The sequence below is a fragment of the Coturnix japonica genome, unplaced genomic scaffold, assembly GCF_054131305.1.
Source record: "Coturnix japonica strain WE unplaced genomic scaffold, WE-NBRP24 Scf046, whole genome shotgun sequence".
Classification (NCBI taxonomy): Eukaryota; Metazoa; Chordata; class Aves; order Galliformes; family Phasianidae; genus Coturnix; species Coturnix japonica.
Window position 1 is genome coordinate 1,035,128 of NW_028188949.1, and position 19,150 is coordinate 1,054,277.

The window sequence follows — 19,150 nt, forward strand, 5'->3', positions numbered from 1 at the left end:
TTCTCTTTAGAGACTTCGCATTCCAATTTAATCACACCCCACTCCTCAACAAAAGCATCATTCAAACACTTCATGAAGACAGCAGGCTTCTCTGCAATTAAACAGGCAAAACAGAACAACGTGATACAGAAGTTGAGACATTTCCAGTTGTGTTCAGATTTTTAAAGAGGTATCAATAAATCTTTACCATTACTGACGACACCAATATAGAACCTAAAGTGGTTTCATGTCTGTTGACTGAATACACTTTAAGGAATTCTGAACTAATCAGTAGGAGAATACAGGGAACAGGAGGGACAGCCTGCATTGCTGTGGGTGGGACTGATATCATATGAAGTTATTGGGATGCAGCTCTTCTAAAGCTGGAGAGCTGGCATTGCCCTCACATGGAGCAGAGCTCATACAGCAGGCCACAGGATTAAGAGGATAAGCTGCTGAACACTTTTGATTTTCCTCTTTATTGACTCCTTTTATCTATCTTCTATTTCACACATCAGAGGTTTACACTGGGGAAAAAAGATCCACCAAATGCAAAAGAAAGGAGAAAGAGGAAATCCTTCAAACACTGAGCGCGTAGAGTAAAAGAGCTTAATTACTGGGGAGAGCAGATTAGAATCACAGTATCCTTAGAATTGGAAGAGACCCTTAAAGGCCATCTAGCCCAGCTCCCCTGCAATAAACAGGGACATTCACAGCTAGATCGGGTTGCTCACAGCCTGGTCATTAGTCATTCCAGAGGCAAAACACACACTGAATGATCTCTCCCTGCAGTCATAAATCCTTGGAGACAACAGCATTGACACTGCATGGCACTGAAGCAGTAAAAAAATTTGCTCCTGTAACTCTCCTTGTGTTAAGTAAAATGATGATAAAAAGCAATGGAATGCTTTGGCAGGACACCAAAACCATCCTCCTTCGTTGATATCTGCTGCAATGGAACCTTCCACTGGAAGAAAGCCCCTGATGTCTTGTCACCCCAGAGAGGTGAGCTTTAGAAGCAGGACTGCTGCACAATAGAATGAACTGGGGCTCCTTAGCATCTCTTGCATCCAGGAGGGGTGTGATCAGACCCACCTATCACCTTCAGGTGCGCTTTCTGACACCTTGTCTGACTTCACTGTCACTGGGCCAGCATCCTCAGGCTTAACCTGCTTCACTGTCAGTGTGCAGCAATTGCCAACGTTCTTGATGTCATTGTAATTGTTGGTGTAAAGGAGGTTGCCATTCAGAAACCATTCCACATCCTCATCATCATGGGACAGCTCGCAGGAGAAGACAGCAGAGCTCTCTTCTTCAATTTCCACATCCTGCAGGTGCTTCCTTACTTCTACATCGTGGGCTGTAGGGAAACAAGGTGAACTGTTACCACTGTTACTATAAAGCATACTGGGATGTGGTAGAACGGCTGGACTAGATAATCTTTGTGTAATCTTCTCAGTGAAGTTTATACATTTGCAAAGTTAGCAGGAGAGAACGGCAGAAATCAACCTCAAGAAGAGAAATCTGAGGTGAAATAGGACATGGAAGAGGCCACCCTCCATGCTCATACCTTCAGCTGTCAGCGTGGCCTCAGTCTCTGCAATTCCCGCCTTGCACTTGTACACACCAGCATCATCGGGCTTCAGCTTCAGAATCTGGAGCTCTGCTGAATGCTTATCCCTCTTGATCTTGTACTTCTCAGAGGGCTCGATGGGTGTGTGGCCCTTGAACCATTTCACAACCTTTGGAGAAGGCCTGAAGTCACAGGACAGGATGACAGAATGACATTCCAAAGCTGTCTTGTCCTCCAACTTCCTGGTGATTTGTATATGGTAATCTGCAAAGCAGGGGTGGAAGAGAAGAAAGGATGAGGACAATTGGAAGAAGAGGAAAGTCTCTTGCTTCTATTCCATTCCAATTAATTTCATGTTCACAATGGTTCTTTGAACAACTCTAAAGATAAAACAAATGATTGTCTATAGGGAAGGCCATTGATTACATTTCTATAAAGTAATACTGTATAGTATCTACCAAATGCAAGCTCCAGCTCTTGCTCTGTGCTTATTAAATTGCTCCCAGTTGAGGCTTTTATTCAAATAAGAGTGACTTGAAAATATAATAAGTACTTTAGGATGTGAATGGAGACTCTTACACTGGGGACAACAGGAGATAAAAAGCCTGCAAGTTTCTTTCAGATAAAATCAATGACAAACTGCATCAAATTTAGGTGCTACCAAACTTAAACTTGTCTACTTCAGAAATACAATTAATTTCACCTGATTTAACTTCTTTGGTATAGCCAAGGACAAAACCTCAGCTCTGTAGATCTGAATAGTAAGCACATCACAACTATTCATACAGATCTTCTACTGAGACGCAGCTGTCTCATTTAGTGTCCAATGACTTTGAACTGGAAATGGAGCAGAACCTCCAGACACACACACAATATTTCAAAGACCCCAGTGAAGGAAGACTGGACATTAATTAATTCTTCATCTTCATGATGTAAACCAAGCCAGGATATGTTACCTCTAACAAGCAGATTGGCTGTGGATTTGGATCTGCCAATTGAGAACTGAATGGTGCCTGTCATATCAGTGGTGGTTTTCAGTATGGTCAGCCGGTGGATGGTGCCTTCTTGCTGCATAATCAAGTTTCCGCCAGCCTGTAAGACTTCCCACGTAGATACCACCTGCGAGGTTTCACAGAAGGAATGGATACCTCGCATTCAAATTTGGCTTCTTCAGGCTCAGTCACATCCTCATCACACAGCTCCTTTACTAGATTAATGGATTGCTCTTTAAGAAAGATGGAACAAGAGAAAGCAGAGATTTAGAAGGAATGTAAAAAACCCTTACATTATCACCCTACTTACTCATGTCAGCATTACTGCACATGAACACTACACCTATCAGCTCAAAATGCCTTAAAACATCATTAAAAAATAATAGAAAGAAAGGAATGTTGTTAAGAAGTCAGACAATAAGACTGACAACCTGAAGAGAGCCCAGATCTTTTGATTCTTACTCCAACATCCAAATCAAACCATGACCTTCCCATCCCGATATCAAACTCCTCGCATTACAAAATGGAAAAGAGGTTCAATGAAACACGGACATTGATAATTACTTTGGTTAAATACAGCAACTTAGCTCTGAACAACAAGTTTTCTCCTAGTAGAGGTCTCTGTAGCTCAAACGTAATGACTCTACTTAAGAGAAATTCATTTTCCAGAATGTTTTTGCCCTTATAATTGTAACAGTGGCAAAGCTGGGGACTGAATTCTTGAGTAGTGTGCTAACTCAAATGTCTCCCTTTTCTTTATCGCACTTAACATCATATATATACCCTAACACTGTATATATTAAAAAAAGAACCCTGTGCTCTTTTACAACAGACAGAAAAAATGAAGAAAAAGTCAAGCTATGTTTTTTATCCCTCAACGTTCAAACACAAATCTCAAGTCTAGAGGTAGAAAATCAACCTCCTAAGAAAATAATCTGTTTTACTTAGCAAAAGTAAATCCCAAAAGACAAGCTGGATACTTTGTGGGCAGAAAGGTAGGTAGGTAGGAGTTTTTATTTCTGTGAAAGGTCCTGGTGGTGTTTAACTTCTTAGACATTAAAGCAAAGGATGTTAGCTGGTTTATAATATAAGATAATTTAAGCAAAATCGTCATCAGAAGCATAATTACCTTTAACTGTAAGATGGGCACGAGATTCTGCCTTTTCTGATACAGATTTGATTTCTGCTGCATCCTTGACTTGGACACGTGTGTAAGTCAGAGAGCAGGTCTTTCCTGAAGCAGAGAACCACAGAGTCACTAAGGCTGGAAAAGACCACTAAGCTCATCTAGTCCAACCGCCAACTCATCCCTACCAAACTGTGCTCTTGAGAGCAACCCCACAACTACACTTGGCTTCCTTGAGCAAAGAGCTCTGAGGCACATGGCCAGGCTGAGCATCATCCATCTGGTTTCACAGCATCACTGCCTCTTCTCTCATGTCAATGAAACCACCCATTCCACCCCAACCACATCCCACCAAAGCTGCTTAGTGCTCCCAAAGCGAATGCTCACCAGTTGATTCCAACTTGAAGGTCATCTTCTGGCCAGCAGCCTCGCAGATGTATTCTCCAGCATCTTTCTTCTCCAGCTGCTCCACAACCAGATGCCGTGTTTTGCCCACAGATTCCATTCTGAACTTTCTGGAGGAGGCAAGCAGTCTTCCATCCTTGTACCATTTTACTTCGCTTGGATCCTGTGCTACTTCACAGCTGAGGGAGGCACTTGCTGCCAGGGCAGCACTCACGTCTTTCTGCACCTTCTCCTGGTTTATAAACACAGGTTTTGGCTCTGAGGGAAGAAAAGAAAAAGTATTGACTGAGGGACTGAAATGAGACCATCTTGCAGGTTTGTATGTACAGGTTGGAACAGGTTTAGGTTACCACTTGTGCCCAAACTAATAGCCTTCACTAGAGAATATCAGCTCTTCTGTTGAAACAAAGTGTCAAATCTAGGCAAGAAAGAACCTAGGAACTGAAGGAACCAAGAGGGTCCTTGAACACCAGTCCCATGGTTGCAAGTCACTATGCAAACATATTGAACCCAAAAGAACATCTGTCCTGCAGGCAACCAAAACCTGAGTTCCTTTTACTTAAGACCCACTGTGAAACATCAAAACACATAAACATGTGATAGTCAAACCACTGGCTGCCTTTTCATGACCCAGAACAGTACTCCTGGCTTCCTGAACAGACTCCTCATGGCCTCTACCATTGCCACAACTGTGACTGTCAAAGGCACAAAGGAAATATGCTCACCAACGCAGTCCTTTGTTCTTTGTGTGTGATTTCCAGATATCTATTTTACTTTGAGCTCTGGGAATAGTCAGCTCTACCAAGTCTCTTACTGGGAGTAGCAGACTCACCTATCCAGATGCAGCCTCCAACATAAAGGCATAGTAAAAAGGCAGTGTACTACTAGGAGAAGTTCCTGCTTCTCCTGCCATGAAAGGCTACACGCACAACATGCACTCCAGCCTCACTGCACATACTTATCTTAGTCAAATGTTTCGGTGAACAAGAATTACAGTTTGGGATCTCAGGCACAGGAGAGATTTGAATAATATCTTGAATACTGCTTCCATTGTACATATATCAGTAATTATTATTCTACAGACAGACTGAAACAGGTCGTTGTGCGAGACTAAAACCAAATACTTTCTACAAACCCAGGCAATCAAGTATAGGGAAAAATCCTCAGCACAGACTACTGCAACTGGATCACTGTATAATAGAAACTAGATTTTACTTTACTGTTCTCTGCTGTATTTCAGACAACACCTGTCTTACCTGTGACATGAATCTTGAAGGTGAGTTTCTGGCCAGCAGCCTCGCAGCTGTACGCCCCTGCATCTTTCTTCTCCACCTGGCTCAGCACCAGCCGACGCTGTTTGCCCTCTGACTCCACCTTGAACATCTTGCTCCAGGTGATCAGTTTCCCCTCCTTGTACCACTTCACCTCCGTCTTCTTCTGGGCCACCTCGCAGCTCAGCGTGGCATTTTGAGTCAGTACAGCCTTCACCTCCTCTTGTACCTTGTCCTTGTTTGTAAACACGTCTTCTTTCTCTGCAGGGACATCACAACAGTCACACCGTTTTGCTGTAGTCTGCTGCAGAGCTAACTCCAGTTCCCCATTTTCACTGTACTTGCCCTTCACAGGGAGCATCGTGATGCCTCATTATGACAGGAAAACACTTTTCCCTCTATTTTGCCTTGGGAAATGACAGGCATATCATTTCATATCATTTCATCTCATATCATATAATTTCATATCATTTCACATCATATCACAAAGCTAAAGATTTTACAGTCTGACAGCAGATTTGGACATGAGATTTAGAACACCTGCATGCACTGCTGAACCTCCTCCCTTCTCTTTTTTTCTTCTCGTGTCTCTCTACATTTCCAGTAAATCAGAAGGGAACGGCCCTCTAGAACAGGTTGCCCAAGGAGACTGTGGATGCTCCATCCCTGCAGGCATTCAAGGCCAGGCTGGATGTGGTTCTGGGCAGCCTGGGCTGCTGCTTGGCAACCCTGCACATAGGAAGAAGGGGGCTGGAACTGGATGAGCACCGTGGGCCTTTGCAACCCAGGCCATTTATGAGTCTGATTAGTGGCATTTTCCACCTCATTGTGTCATTCAAATTTTGTAACCAGATCTCTTCAACCACCTCCCCGTTTCTCACTCCTTGCATGCCTGGTGTGCTCTTGCACTGTAACCCTGCAGACACCAGCTGACTACAAGAGCTGCACAAGTTACCCTCCTTGCCTATGGTTTGTTGCAGGAATTCATTCCTGGATGGAAAAGCACATGTAGAAAAGTGTTGCTATGACACTAGTTGACCAAAATGTTTTGCACCAGAGGGGCGGCAAGTTGATCCTACAAATGCAAGACACACAAAATGAAGCGTTCCTTTCTCTCTGGGATTCCAAGCATTTTCTCACCTCTGACTTTCACTTGGAATGTTGCTTTGTCATCTTTTGTTTCACAGCTGTAGCTCCCTTGGTCTTTCAGGGTCACATTTTTGACCATGAGCTTGCGGTGCGTCCCCTGGGAGATGATGTTTGTCCTCTGGTCCTGTTTCACCTCTGTTTGATCTTTCTTCCTTACGACAGCTCCGCTTGCAGCTGACACCTCACACACCAGCTCCAGGTCTTCAGAAGGACTGACTGATATTTCTGGAGTCGTTTTGGACTTGCTGACAAGATTAATGGCTTCATCTGAAGAAAAAAAGAGAAAGTGGTTTACATCCTGACTCAGGCTTCTTCAGTACAGCATTAAGATACAGTTAGAACTGATTGTAATGTCTCTGCTCATTAAATTTGGGTGATGGAGTTTCACCTCTGGAGGTACTCACATACAAACGTGTGCTTGATTCTCCTGTGTAAGGAAAGAGTAAGTTCTATGCAGACAGTTCTTATTTCTTTTAATCAATTCTGTATTCTGCACGTGTTCTTCTGAAGCTAAAATGAAGGCAGCTAAGTAACGTGTTTGCAATACATGAACAAACCTATTCAACACCTTGTCTCTAAGCTAACAAGAAGCGTTTGATGAGCACATCAGTATTTCATGCCCTTCATTCCATCCAGACACAACCTGCCTGAGGAGCAAGCTGATGGCTGTCAGCTACAGGCAGACCGAGCTTAGTATTGCATTTCTTAGAGCAACAACTGTTGCTTTCAGTCACTGAATATACCAACGGCAATTGCTATGCCAGGCACATTTATGGCATCAGTGAACAAATAATGAGTTAAAAATTGTAATAGACAGGAGCCATCTATTCTTTTAAAACTAGGTGACCAAAGAAGAATGGTCCCTCTAGAGTCAAGCTGTTTAGAACTAATAGCATCAATCAGTATCACATAGGTAGATTACTTCCCTGCTTTAAGACCAACTTGTGAACATTTGGTGCTCCTAATTAAGCCCTCTTGATGGCATTTTTGTCTGAGCCACGTGACATTTTGTGATAGGAGTTACTGCTAGTGTTCCCTTAACCCTACACCAAAGTAGGAGGTATCCATTCTCAGGGAATCATGCAGGCTTCCTCTGGATTTGATGCTCAGAGACAGCCCCAGAACTTTTTAAATCTTAGCTTAGCTCTCATCCAATAATGTTCATCAAACAGTGCAACTTGTTCTTTGGGGATGCCTTTGTTCTGCATCAACCAGTTCCAACGGAGTCTTCTCTGCTTGTTTTAGATCAGTTTTTCAACAGATAAAGCCAGGGTCTTTGAATTACAAAGTGAAATTGCAGAATGCATGATTCTCAACCAAACAGAACGGGAGGTGGAATGCAGGGTGAATACCTGAGCCAACACCACCTGCAAGCAATCCTTCAATATCTTAGGAATCTCTAGCCATCCCAAATCCAGTGTTGTGCTTGATCTATCATCTCTGCTGAGTTTTTAGCTAGCTGATGGTGAGCATCATGGTGGTGATGGGTGAGCAGTCGGACTAGAGGCTCTCAATCAACCTTAAGGATCCTGTGATTAGAGGAACATGAACGTGCTGTTAAAGGTCACAAGCACTGCACTGCAGCATGAACATACACAGTGAAAGGTTTCAGTAGAGCTTCAGTTCATAAATGAGGACTGGGTTATGGATAACAGGATCAAGATAGAAACCAGAAAACAGATCTTAACGCCAGGTTCTGTGAATGCAGCCAGCTGAATTTCACAGATATTGAATTTCAATGACAATTTCTTGTGTTATTTTACCCTCCAGCTCCACCCTGAACTGGAACAGGTCAGTGACAAGCATTACTCCTCCAGGCTTGACCTGACAGTGCTTTACTTGCACTATGAGCTAATGGCTGTGCTTACAGCACCTCAGGGAGACACCTCAGAGATCACAACGTCCTTCGGGTACAGCAGGAGACACTCAGCTCTCCAAATGTGGAGTTTAATTTGTCAAAAGAGGAGACAGGATTCCCATGCTAAGAACTTAGGACCATTTCAGTCAGAGGTTTAAAGATGATGTAAGTGCTGAGGCAATTCATGAACTAGAAGAATGAAGCCCAGATGTCAGGGCTCAAGTCATGTCTCCAGCCCCAGCTGGAGATAAGGCTGTCTTGAATTCATCACAACACAGTTACATTATTTGCTCATACTGTGGATTTGCACAGGGACAACAGTAAGGTCAGAATTGCTTCAATAGAGATATGCAATCTTTGTCCTAAATACTGGAAAACCACAGCGTTGGACATATAAAATGAATTAAGTCTGAAGTGCTTTGCATGGATTGCGATCCCATGTTTGCCTCACAAACTTACCTGAGACTTTCCAATCAAAAATCAGAGTGTCATCTCCAATTTTGCAGAAGCATGTTCCCTTGTCTTCATTCGTTACAGCTGAAGCCACAAGCTTACGCACTTTCCCTTTATCTTCCATTGTGAATTTCTTACTGGTTGTGATTTCTTTGCCATTTTTGTACAACTTCACCATGACACTGGCTTCAGAGGTCTCAGAAACAAATTCAGCTTGTTTTCCAGCAACGGCCCTGATAACTCCTCCAGTTGTCTCTTTGTTTATGAAGTCTGCCAGTGCTGAAACAAAATATGGAAACACAAAATATGTATGATGGTAAAGAACTGCAGGGACATTGCTGACCATGAGGCATTCATTTATCATAAAACCAAACGTACACGTTTAATCCCAGTTCTAATTGCTGGATTCTAATTCAGAAGCTGGCAAATTGGCAGCTTTTATAAACCACGTACCAGATTACCTTATCTCCACAAGTTGAAGGACATACACTGTACAGGGGACAGAGCCAAAGGAAGAAGCCCAAGGCTTCAAGAAAATGTTTAAAATAGGAAAACTGAGGAAAGAACTGGAACAAGCAAACTAGAAGGAAATCAATGGAGGGGGTTCTATTACTGCATTGTAACCCCCTGGCAAACAAAATGAGCCTAAAAGATGGAGATATCACTTAGGACTGAAAAGAAAATCAGAATTCCTTTATGGAAATTAATTGGAGCGCAAAAGTTAGATGATAAAACTGGCCCCTATTAACACACAGTGGAACAATTGACTTCAAAGATTCAAAATCTCACCACTTTCTTAGCCAAAAGTTTAAGCCTATGGCCACGGTCCTATTTTACTCAGGGTAATGGAGTTTGTTTTCCAACTTCTTGTTAACATATCATTTCAAAACAGCGCACACAACTGAGTTGGGTCTGTTGAGACAGCGCAGTCAGAGCTGCTAAAATCAAAGTCTGGATTATGCATGCATTTGTTCTGCAGTTCCAAGAACACGCATGTATAATACAAATTCAACAACGTTCTACAGAACGCCTGTCTTTTAGGAGCTCGAGAGCCAGCTGATGGACACTGGGATGCCTGAGATCCTGTCAATGCATTTAACTCCATCCTATCATACAGTCAAATTTCATTCATTTTTTCAGCAACTGTCTCTTATCATTGTAGTTCCCTCACCACTGCTGGATGTGAGCCCAGCCACACAAAAGCAGCTGCTGGTTTTCACTGCAGATACTGCAGGAAGGAGGAACAGCCTCCGGACTGGACCAGCTGAGCGTGGCCCTATCAGGATTTGCTCCAAAAATCTTATTACCAGTAGTGCTTCCTGCTGAAATACATGGGGGTCCTCCTTTGATTCCAACCCCAACCCACCTCACCATGCCCCCTGATAACATCCATCAGGGCCACATCTCGACAGCTCCTGAACACCTCCAGGGATCCCACCACCTCCCTGGGCAGCCTGTGCCAGTTAATTCTGTGGGCAGACCTGCCAGTATGAAATATTATGCTAACATGACAAAGAGAGAGAAGAAAAGCAAAATTAAGACTAGCTGACAAGCCTTGGCAGGAAGTTCTGCTCTCCATAAATTCAGTCCCATTATTCAATTCTCTTTGGAGATGTCTCCATGCCTCTCTGGAGTTTGTTCTTTGAGAAGAAGCAATTAAGTAAGCTCTCCAATGCCAAAGTGCATACACTACTCTAGGGCTTTGTTGTTTCTCCATGGATCAACAAGGGTGACAAGCCAGCAGAATATGATGAAGAGCCTCATTCATATTCAGTGTAAAAAAAAAAAAAAAGGCAATTGTTGCTGGGAAGAAGGTGCATTTGCATTTGTGTCATCTGCAGAGGGTACTGCAGAAATGGAAAGTCTTCCACTGGAGCAAACAAAGGGCTCTCATTTATTGCAATCAAGGCCCAGCGTGTGGATCTCAGAGATCAGACCTACACCCTGCAGCAAAACAGAGACCTGCGTGGGAAAGTTCAGTTTCTCTCTACATCTGTGTAAGAAAAAGCCCACCATGGAATGACAGCTAAGTAAACATCCCTGTGACTCTTCACAGGTCTCTTCTACATTTGGGATCACTGCTACAAAAAGAGATGTTGACATCATCTCTCGTGGCCACCCTGAGAGAAGAGCAGGAAGGCTGGGATGCTCTTTTTCCTCTCTTTCCCTTGATTTCCTCTGGATCTTAGGGACAAATCACAGGACTGAACACAGAAATCAAATGGCTCTACAAAGCAGATTGGCCAGTTCAAGTCAAAACAGCCACTGAAAACACCCCACATGCTGTCTGACAACAGCTGGACTGTCGGGGAGTCAGGTGAATGCAGTCTGCTGGCCCTGGGCAGGAAGAGGACAGCCCAGACTGTCACATACCTTTCACTGAAAGCTGATAGAGCATTTTATCCCCCTCACAGATGCACTGACATCTTCCAGCATCATCCATTGAGACGCTGTGAATTTTCAGGGTGTGTTTCTTCCCCACAATGTGCAGTTCATAATTTTCACTGGCCTTGAGCTCCTTCCCATCCTTCATCCACTCCACAGTAGCGCCTGTGGCTGAAAGCTCAGCCTGCAATTTGGCTTCCTCATGCAGCCGAGCGGAGATCTTTTCTACATCTTTGCTCTTATTGGTAAATCTCACTGCAGCACCTGTCAGGAGCAAAGGCCTCATTATTTCAATTTAGATCAGGCTAACGTGGTCAATGTTTGCTGCAACATCTCTGAAAAAGTATCACCTTCTGTTCCTGCACTCAGCATTGTGTCAGTGCTGAGCAATTCAAGATATTTCATTTGGTCTTCTTGCCGGATTTACTAAGTAAAAATCAACCAAACATCTCCTTCTACTGATTAAGAATGCTCTAAACATGCTTCTGCAGAGGTTTCCACCCAATGACAAACAGGTCCTTCCATAATGAATGTTTATCTGTTCTATTTGGTCATGCAAAGCTGATTGATACAGATATTATTGGAATGATTGCTCCCCTACTTCTAAACTATTCCAGTGCAATCAGAAAGGCTGTCTGAACCTGGAGCTGAAAGTACTGCTCTATGGTGATGCAGTGGTAAACCTGGTGACTGAATGCACTGGCCAAGAGCTGTGAACTGCAGACATTCATCAGCTGGCATGAAGCAATCTGGTTCAGATACCAAGCAGCTGGGTAGACTGGCTTACCCTACACTCAGTGCTATCATGTTTAGGTCATTACCAGGACTCACATCAGTCCATGGGATGCAATTTCAGGTATTTGGTACAGTCAGTGAATGCCTGCAGCCCCAGTTCTAATCATCAGATCACAGCAACTATGCCTTGACTGGAAGAGGAAAGGAGAAGGATCAAAGCAAATACCTCTCACTCTCATCTTGGTGCTGACATCAACATTTTTGGTAACAAATTTCACTTCTGCTCCATCATCGTTCTTGGTGACGTTCTTTATCATTAGGCTGTGAGTAGTTTGGGTTCTCTTGATGATGCAGGTCTCGCTTTCCTGTAAGACTTTACCATTGAGGTACCAAGAGCCGCAACACGTTGTTGTAAGGTCAATAGTAAACATGGCATCCCCTCCAGGTACAGCTTCACCAGTTGTTAGGGGGGATTTCACAGCCAGGACTGGGTCTGAGGAAGAACAACATGGATGTCTTAATGCTCTTTAGATGCAAGTCTGGTATCTCATTTAGAGATGGAAGATTAAATCATAGGGACATTTCTACTTCTCCCTTTGCATGAGTGCTGGAAGAAGCACTTCTATGCTTCAAATCTGTTACAGAAAGTTCTGCCTCTTGCACATGTGAGATATCAAAAGATAAGGATATTCATGTCTCTGTCACAGAAACAGAACTTATATCACTTTAGTGGTAGCTGGAAGTTGATAGGAGATAGGAGAACTAGGAATAAGGGAAAGCCTTTGGTGTGTTAATGCACTACTATCCTTAAAGTCAAAGGAAACATCTTTAGGGAACCAACACAGCTGCTCAGCTCACACTGACCCAATTTCCATTGGGGTTTTTGTGCTTACCAAGGTGCACGCTCCCTGGGAATTCCAGAGACGGGCTCTGTCCATGCGCATTGACTGCAGACACTCGGAACTGATCATCAGCCTCTTCAGACAGATTGCTCACCGTGAACTCTGGGACAGGGACATGAGACTCGTGGCACCTCACCCAGGTGAAGCCAGTTAGTTTATTGGGTTCCACAATGTAGCCATCGATTGGAATGGGGCGTTGCATCTTTGGAGGGGACCATGCCAGCGTCACTGAAGTTTCTGTTTTATTTTTCACCACGGGGTCAGCTGGGGGCTGGGTGGGAGGTTTTTGGGGAGCTGAACAGAAAGAAATACAGAAATATTAGCATAAGGTCATGTAGGCTGGAAAAGACCTTCATGATCAGCAGACTCAACTTTCAGCATGACCTACTGAGTCCCACCATTAACTACTGTGGTACCTGAGGACATACATGAAGCTTATTCCTGCAGGTATTTGCACAGTGAATATATTCACCCTCTGGTTGCTTTGGAACGTTTTAGAGGTTAAAATCCCATCAGACTTTTTCACTGTGTGCAGCCACTGATACAGGCAGGAGGCTGGGAATTACCTGATGGGCTCTGGTTACAGACTACTGACACAGTAAAGGATTGATTTCATTTCATTTTGGCCATCAGAAAGTTTGGTGTCTGGTTTAAGTCACCCAATTATAATTTAAAACTCCAAGTATAATCCTATGGAGAGCAGCGCATTCAGGAGAACTCATCTCATCTTCATAAACCTGAATGAAATCACAGAATCCTAGGATCACGGGAGGGCTTGTGTTTGAAGAAACCTTCAAGATCATCCAGTTCTAAACACCCTGCCATGGGCTTGCTGCCCACTAACCAGCTCAGGCTGCCCATCACCCATCCAGCCTCGCCTTCAACACCAAGGACAGGCATCCACAGCTTCTCTGGGCAGCCTGAAATGGAAGCAATGAGCCACATGTTGAAGATACTCAAACATTCATGACTGTAGAGAGAGCCAAATACTCCATACATATTGCCTGACTGGTCAATGGTATTAAAATGCCAACAACAGACTCATCCAGCTCACTGAAAATGGTGTGAACATGGCGAAAAACACCTTCCTAAGATCCAACCTAAACCTCCCCTGTCTCAGTTTAAAACCATTCCCCCTTCTCCTATCACTATCCACCCTCATACACAGCCATTCCCCCTCCTGTTTATATGCTTCCTTCAAGTACTGAAAGGCCACAATGAGGTCTCCCCGCAGCCTTCTCTTCTCCAGGCTAAACAAGCCCAGATCCCTCCACCTTTCCTCATAGGAGAGCTGCTCCAGCCCTCTGACCATCACAGTGGCCCTCCTCTGGACCCACCCCAACAGCTCCACATCCTTCCCAGGCCTGGACACAGTGCTGCAAATAGGGCCTCACAAGAGCTGAGCAGGAGGGGACAATCACCTCCCTCTCCTGCTGGCCACCCCTTTTTCAGTGCAGCCCAGAACACACATGGATCTATCTTTTTCATACGGATATTCCCATAGATGTACATATATATACCACACCTACACACCCACAATCTGCTACAACTCCATAGAATTATCAAGGTTGGAAAAGACCTATAAGATCATCCAGTCCAACCATCACCAATACTTCCCAGTTAAATCATAGCCCTCAACACAACATCCAAACTTTTCTTGAACTTCCCAGGGTCGGTGACTCTACATGAGAGAAAAGGGCACACAGATAAGGGATTCTGCATTTGCTATTAGCAGGGGTGGGATGAGACCGAGCACTGCCCCAGCTCCTGGGATAACGCAGAAGGGCTGAGACCTTCCAGCTGCTTCCACCCAGGGTCACACAGCAAAGCCGACCCTGCAGGAGTCTGCATCATTCTTTGCATGGCATTGCTAAGAGGAAGATCCCCCCCCTACCCTTGGCTCTACACTCCAGCTGCTGTCTGCCATCTGTAAAGCCACCACAGCTCTCCTACTGGAGTTCCCATCTGCACAGTGACAGCTTGGTTTCTTCTTACTGTCCAAACAGCCACAGCCTCAGTGCTTCTCAAATCTCCCCTTTTCAGCTGATTTCCTCTTTCTAGTGGCTGGGCAATTCCTCCCTCTCACAGTCATCCCTCTGCCCCACTCTGTGCCCACAGACCCACAGAGGGCACACAGAGCCAGCCCTGTCCCAGCAGCTGCTGCTTCACATCTGACAGTCTCAGGAGCTGAGATCCAGGCCGAGACAGCAATGCCCAGACATGGTTTGTAGGACGTTTGTGATAGGAAATAGGGAGGCTTGTGATTAAACCTGCCCCCTAAGGAGGAAGGCAATGCTGCCTGCAGCCCCAGCAGGCATTACAAAACATTCCCTAGAGTCCCCATAAACTCCCTTTACAGCCCCTGCACAGCTCTATAGAACAGTCTTACAGAACTACCTCTAGTAGAAGCAATCTCCACACAGAGATCCTTTCCCAGTGGCACTCAGCCCTTCAGTGGGGTCTAAGAGAGCTGCAGCCAGACTCAAACACAACTGCTCACACAGCTCAGCTGCCTTCACCTGCGCTCCTGACGCTGACACATTGCAGCCCCACATCCCCCTCTGCCCCCCCACAGCCCCACACCCCCCTGTCCTCCCCGCACTCCCCATCAGCCCATCCCACCTCAGTGCTGCCTCTGTCTCTTCTCTCCTCTCCCCGTCCCAGCGCCGGCCTCCCCCGGCCTCCCATTGGGCAGCGGCAGCTCCGCCGGCTCCGATTGGCTGAGCCGCAGTGCGCGGGAGTGGTTGTTGTGTACTTCCTTAAGTAGGGTTCCCCTGAATGCACTGGCACTGGAACCACCATTTAAATTCTTTATAAAAAAACTGTTTTGTGGATTCTCTGTGTTCTTACTGTTATTTCTTCACATTGATCAGAGGCCTCAGTCTCATTCAAGAAGAAACTGGAGCCTAAAACTGTTGAAGAGAGAGAGACACAGTGACCCTGGAGGTAGAGCTGAGCAAGCCTGCAGAAGTCAAGTGGATGAGGAACAGCATTGTATTGAAGGCCAGTGAAAAAACAGAGATCAAAGCTGAGGGAACAAAGCATATCTTGATAGTTAAGGACATCTCCTTTGCAGACAGGGGCTTTTACTGCTGCAAGAGTCCTGACGACAAGAGGCAAGCCAAGATCAATGTGGAAAGTAAGTGGAATGATTGCAAGGTCTGTAAAGACACTGGATGTGATTTGAACTTGGATTCAGGTCTTCTCTATTATCACAGTGGCTACTGCTAGCCCTACATGCCATGGGGGCAGGGAGACACAGCCCTGGGCTTGGACACCATTGTAATGCTTGAAATAAGGTGAAAGAGAGGGCGGTCTTCCCAGCAGCCCTCAGCCATGTCATTGACATAAGCTCTTAGCTGATTCTCCTCTGGAATTTCTCACTCTGCTGCAGTCTGTTTTTCTTCATCTGTAAGGCTATTAGCAACCTATTCCCTGCTTATCCATCTGTTCTTCTCTACAAAGCATGTCTTTCAAAGCATCTCTTTATAAGCAGTCAGAGTTAAATGAAAAAATAAAAATAAAAACACAACAGTGCATCTATCTATGGATGCTTTCCTTTCAAGTAAGCTAACGGTGTCTCAGCTGTAGCCCTGTACTTCTGTCCTATTTCCTGCATCCTTTTGTCATGTTTGCTACGGAATGGACAAGGACAGAATTGAAGGTCTATCTGATTTTTGTCTACAAAGCCCCTGCCACCAATTGCTGCTGTGTAGGTCATCAACAGGTACTGAAAGGCTTGATAGCAGGCTTTGAGTACATAAAAGGCTCTTAGAAAGTGGAAGCAAACAATCTGTTCTCTGTGCAGAAATAATGGACTTCATTGCAATAACAAAGATGCAAGTTCTACAACAAAAAAGCTTTTTAATGGTTGGATGAGTGGATAAGTCATTTGGAGGGGCTTTGAAGCCTTCACTGTGGGTTTCAGGAAAGGTTAGTGAAATATCTGTGTCACAAAGAGCTGAGCATGTCCTGGAGCAATGGAGAAGGGCTGGATGATTTTTGCGGGTATTTTCAGCCGTAGAATTTTGTGTTCTGGTGGTGTCAGTACATTCTGTCGTACAACATGGACGGGTTGGTTTGTTGCATTGGTTCAGACTTTTGTACTAGGAGCTCAGCAGTGGTTAAAGCTCACACTTCTGCAAAGTAAACAAGCTCCTGCAATTCGTCTCTACTCTGTTTTAGCTGTGGATTAGCTTGACAGTTCCCTTCCATAAGCTTTATGGTTCCCTTCTGTAAGTCTACTTACACAGACTGAGTTGCTTAACTTGAAGTCTTGCTCCAGGATTTTGAGCATATTATTAGCAAAAATATCACAAATAATTTCACCAACAATTCTCCCCACCTATATGTAGCTTTCCTTTTTTTCACTGGCAGGTTTTACACTGGCAGATAGGGTGGGCATGTAGAAACAACCTCACCTTAATTCTCACGAAGCTCTGATTTCTCTGACTGGCCTTTGTTTTGTGATTCTGCATGCATGCCCTGTAGCTAAAGCCTGGATGTCTTCCCCAACACCTTCAGTCTCCCATCCTTACTTCAGTTACTCCATTGCAAATCTCTCTGCTAGTCCAAGAGAGTTTTTATTTTACCCCTGACCTTTAACTGAGTTAGTTCCATTAAGTGGCTGAAGCCCTAAGTGATCCAAGGTGAAGCATGATCCAAACTGGAATTTAGCTAATTGTAGTAGGGAATCCAAGCCTTAATGAGACGAGTTATTTAAAATATGTGTCCTCCATCTAAAACAGCATTGAACTCTTGCCCTGGTTTATGATAGAAGTGAGAGTTTAACAGCAGAAGTCTGAAGTTATGCTCCATATTTCTCATCACTCAAGAGAATATTTGAATATATTAATTTCTTTGGCTGTGTTAGAGCTCATAATGAGGTAAGCTGATGTTCTTTAAATGCTCGGAGTCTAGCAATGTGGGGAAGTGGACTGCTATTTGCTGTTGAGCTTTAGGCTAAGAAGCCTGATATTAGAGAACCGTGGACTTCCCCTTTCACTTCCCCTCTCCTCTCCTTCTTCCTGGACTGATCCCTCATGGTTTGAGAATGATTTCAGAGCAAGGTAAATGAGGAATAGCCATGTGAAAACCTGTTGTTTTATTGCACTATAAAAGACACTTATTCAAAAGACAAGTGTGTGTTCCAAGCTTAAGTTTGCAGGAGATCCTAGAAACAACTCAGATGCTCAAACCTGTAGTCTGGCTGAATATTTTATTGTCAGTTCTGGTCAGGAGGAGATGCTTGAGTAAGACAAATAAAAGGTCATGGGTAAGTTGGTCCTTCTTGTGATATACTTCTAGGCTTTCATCAGGGAAAAGCTTAATTAGTCCAAATAATTATAGGAGAAACCACACCAAGAACATGAGAGTGAAATTTCAAATGACGTGAAGGTAAATTTTACCTCGTTCTGCCATTCCCCAAATGTTTGTTTCCTTATGACAAGAAGAACTTTGCAAAAGTAATTTTTTTTTCAGTCTTGTGTGCAACACAAAAAGGGGTAAAATCTAGGAGGCCACCTGAAATCTTTTTTCCATCTGGAAGGATCGATTTAAGAGCACCCATGGACCTGGTTATGAACAAGATTTCTTCTTTGCAAAGGCTGTTGCTTAATTGGCAGATAGTGTACCTGGGAGAGGAAGAGGGAAGTAACTTGTTTTGGAAGTCCTGATGCTATTCAAGCATTCAAGGCCAGGCTGGATGGGGCTTTGTGCAATCTGGTGTAGAGGGAAGCATCCCTGCCTACAGCAGGGGGTTTGGAACTGGATGATCTCAAAGGTCCCTTCCAACCTAAACCTTTCTCTGATTCCTTTGATGATTCTATTTCTCAGATGCTGGTGTGAAATCTCCAACCTCTCCCCATTGTCTTTCAGTGCGGCAGATGAAGCTGGTGAAAGGTCTGCAGCCCCTGGAATTCCCTGAGAAGGGAACTGTCACCTTTTCGGTGGAGGTGTCCCATGAGGATGTGGAAGGGACTTGGCAGAAGGACGGCGTGCGGCTGAAGCCTGCACCAAATATCACGATGGGTTTCCAGGGGAAGAAACATTCCTTGACACTTTCTTCTGTGACCCTTGAAGATGCAGGACTCATTTCCTTTAAAGCGGAAGGCATTAATTCATCGGGGAGGCTCACTGTGACAGGTATTGGTTGGTGCAAGGTGTGATTATCTGCTCCTGTCCCAGATGACTTGAACAGCAGAACCAGCTTTCCTTCCAGCTGCAAAGAATGTTATGCACTGGGCCATTGCCACCAGAGTATCCCTCAGATATCAAGAGGATTGTTGTAACATGATTGTCCCTAGCACAAGTAATGATAATG

The 19,150-nt window shown here is 44.4% G+C and overlaps 2 protein-coding genes across 2 annotated transcripts; one reads left to right on the top strand and one right to left on the bottom strand.

Moving 5' to 3' along the window:
* Positions 1 to 2,369: 2,369 nt before the first annotated feature.
* On the bottom strand, positions 2,370 to 4,365 carry LOC146752337 (myosin-binding protein C, fast-type-like). Its single transcript, XM_085532011.1, has 3 exons — positions 4,058 to 4,365; positions 3,674 to 3,778; positions 2,370 to 2,777 (listed from the first exon to the last, which is right to left on the bottom strand). The coding sequence occupies exons 1-3, from the start codon at positions 4,173 to 4,175 to the stop codon at positions 2,629 to 2,631; spliced, it is 372 nt and encodes a 123-aa protein (XP_085388137.1). The 5' UTR covers positions 4,176 to 4,365; the 3' UTR covers positions 2,370 to 2,628.
* Positions 4,366 to 15,629: 11,264 nt separating this feature from the next.
* LOC146752338 (obscurin-like protein 1) lies at positions 15,630 to 19,137 on the top strand. Its single transcript, XM_085531959.1, has 2 exons — positions 15,630 to 15,967; positions 18,706 to 19,137. The coding sequence occupies exons 1-2, from the start codon at positions 15,808 to 15,810 to the stop codon at positions 18,993 to 18,995; spliced, it is 450 nt and encodes a 149-aa protein (XP_085388085.1). The 5' UTR covers positions 15,630 to 15,807; the 3' UTR covers positions 18,996 to 19,137.
* Positions 19,138 to 19,150: the final 13 nt, after the last annotated feature.